The 2,488-nt window shown below is 37.5% G+C and overlaps 1 protein-coding gene across 1 annotated transcript in view; it reads right to left on the reverse strand.

Moving 5' to 3' along the window:
- The window catches only part of LOC107754553 (homeobox protein CDX-1-like), a 14,256-nt gene that overhangs the window by 984 nt on the left and 10,784 nt on the right, over positions 1-2,488 (reverse strand). The window contains exon 2 of the mRNA XM_016571029.1: positions 412-560. Coding sequence (XP_016426515.1) covers positions 412-560 — 149 coding nt within the window. The remainder of the gene's footprint in view (positions 1-411; positions 561-2,488) is intronic.

A 2,488-nucleotide genomic window follows, 5' to 3' on the forward strand; every position in this document is an offset into this window, starting at 1 on the left:
ACAGCACTAATATATATATATATATATATATATATATGTATAAAAATGATTTTTTCCACTTTTTTTTGCATTAAAGTTATGAGAATTTGGATAAAGCACTTAATTATGGAAAACCATCTTAACAAGCTTCATTATCCTAAACATATTGCATTGTCTTTTAACCGTTTCTATAGAACTGAGTAATGGGATTTTAAAAAGGCACTGAATATCATCTTCCTCTTTCTAAAAGATGCAGCACATGTATTCTAGGTGTTGTGGTTTCTAATATATTGCAAATCACGATACATGTATCTAATTCTGTAGAGAGACATCTCGTCCTTTCACAAGAAACTCGGTTATAATTAGATGAACCTCACAGCATGAACTCACAGGTTGGTTTAACTTCCTCTTTTCCTTCCTCCATCAACCTACCTGGCGTTCTGATAGGCTCAGGGCCACCGCGAGCTCCGCCTTCCGTCTGATGGTGATGTAACGGCTGAAATGAAATTCCTTCTCCAGCTCCAAGCGCTGGACATCACTGTACACCACTCTGTATTTGTCCTTCGTTCGTGTCTTTCCTCCTGCCATCAAAACAGGGTCATTTTAAATTTCCATATTCAGCTGTGGTTACTGAAGAAGGCTTTTGAAAATCATTTTTTTAGATATTAATGGGCCTGATTTCAGTTTGTGTGTCAGATTCCAGTCACTGAATTTAGTGTATTTAATTCAAAACAACATAGGCCAATAGGGTAAAAAAAAAAGACTATTTAAGAATTGAAAACAATAAGAATTGCAAGCGTTTATGTAGTGTTGTAATGTTTAAATGTGCAAATTAGACATGGGCCTTCTATGTTTGGTGTGTGTAAGTGCTGCTGAAGTGGAGAAAATACTCACAGAAGATACATATTGTATTCGAAAACTACAGACGCAAATAGATAAGTTAAAACACTTAAATGTGTATTTTGGATGTGTTTTTTCTAGTGCTGTCAAACGATTAATCGTGATTAATCGCATCCAAAATAAAAGTTTTTGTTTATATAATATGTGTACTGTGTTTGTTTATTATGTATATATAAATACAAACACATACAGTATAAATTTTGAAAATATTTACATGTATATTTATATATTTATATGATTATGTTTTATATTATATATAAATATATAAACATAACATATTTCTCTTAAATATATACATGCATGTGGTTGTATTTATATATGCATAGTAAATATATACAGTACACACTCATATATTATGTAAACTAAAACTTTTATTTTTGGATGCGATTAATCGCTTGACAGCACTACTTTTAATAGGTTTACTTTAACAACATTTATAAACATTTTGTATTTGCTTGAGAACTTTTAATTTATATTTATAAAGATAAAAAACTCCATGAGGTAAGCTGTCTTACAACAAACCAGAAATTAATATTCAAACATGAAATCAAAAAATCTGTCTTATGACCACTTCCTCCCCTGCTGCCAACTTCCTGTACAGTTCCTTCAGGTCTTCTGGTTGTGGGACTTTGGACCCTGGTGTTGGTGGTAGCTCAAAATCTGATGATACCTGTGAGTCTGATTTCGGCTCCATGGCTTCTTCCTCTTTGGGTTCGACGTTACGGCTGTCAATCACATCTGACACCACCTCGCCATTGGTCCCTCGGTTACTCTGCTCACTAGTAACGGCCTTACTTTCATCCACTTGGACAAGAACAGTGTCCATTTGACTGAGGCTCTCCGTCCCTGCGTCCGATATATGAGTGGACTGTGAGGAAGTCAAGTGAACAGAGCTGCTGTCATCCTCATCTTCATCCTGAAACAGCTCAGGCGACTGGGACTCTGTGTTTTCGGTGGAGAGTGTTTGAGTGTTGTGGCTGTTCTGACTGTTATCCAGTTCGCCCTCATCCGTCAACACTGGTTCCGCCTTGAAGAACTTTTGCCAACAAGGCGGAGTTGTTTTGGATTGGGATGGGTCTGACGGAGTCAGTTTTGAGGATGGCATTTCTGTGCAAGGTGGAGGAGGTGGAGCAACATCAGATGGGTGAGGTATAGGAGGTTGCTCGGTATCATCTTTATCATTATCGTCATCGTCGTCATCATTTGATTCAGTGCAGTCCATGTAATTGGTAGAGTGTGTGGCAAGACAGGGCTCTATGAAGGAAAACATTGGGTCCGTATCATGAGAATCTTTTTTGGGGCTACGAGGCTGTTCACTAATGGCAACCTTGGTCAGGTCGGTCACTGTCATTTTTCGCCGCCTTGGAGCTGTGGAAACCTCCTCAAACAGGTCGTTATCACCGTCTGAGCCTTAACGGAAAGATATAGAGTATAAGTTTAAAAGCAATAGTAAAAGTTGTATTAATAATGAAAGCTACTCGTACCTTCTGATGTGCACCTCTTTCTGGTTCTTTTGAGGGCCCCAAGTGGTTTGTAGACAATCTCCTCCCTTCCAGATTGTTTTCTACACAATGGCTTCAACCTGAATTTGGAAAAAAAAAAAAAAAAA

Source organism: Sinocyclocheilus rhinocerous, unplaced genomic scaffold (assembly GCF_001515625.1).
Source record: "Sinocyclocheilus rhinocerous isolate Xijiao unplaced genomic scaffold, SAMN03320098_v1.1 scaffold50, whole genome shotgun sequence".
Classification (NCBI taxonomy): Eukaryota; Metazoa; Chordata; class Actinopteri; order Cypriniformes; family Cyprinidae; genus Sinocyclocheilus; species Sinocyclocheilus rhinocerous.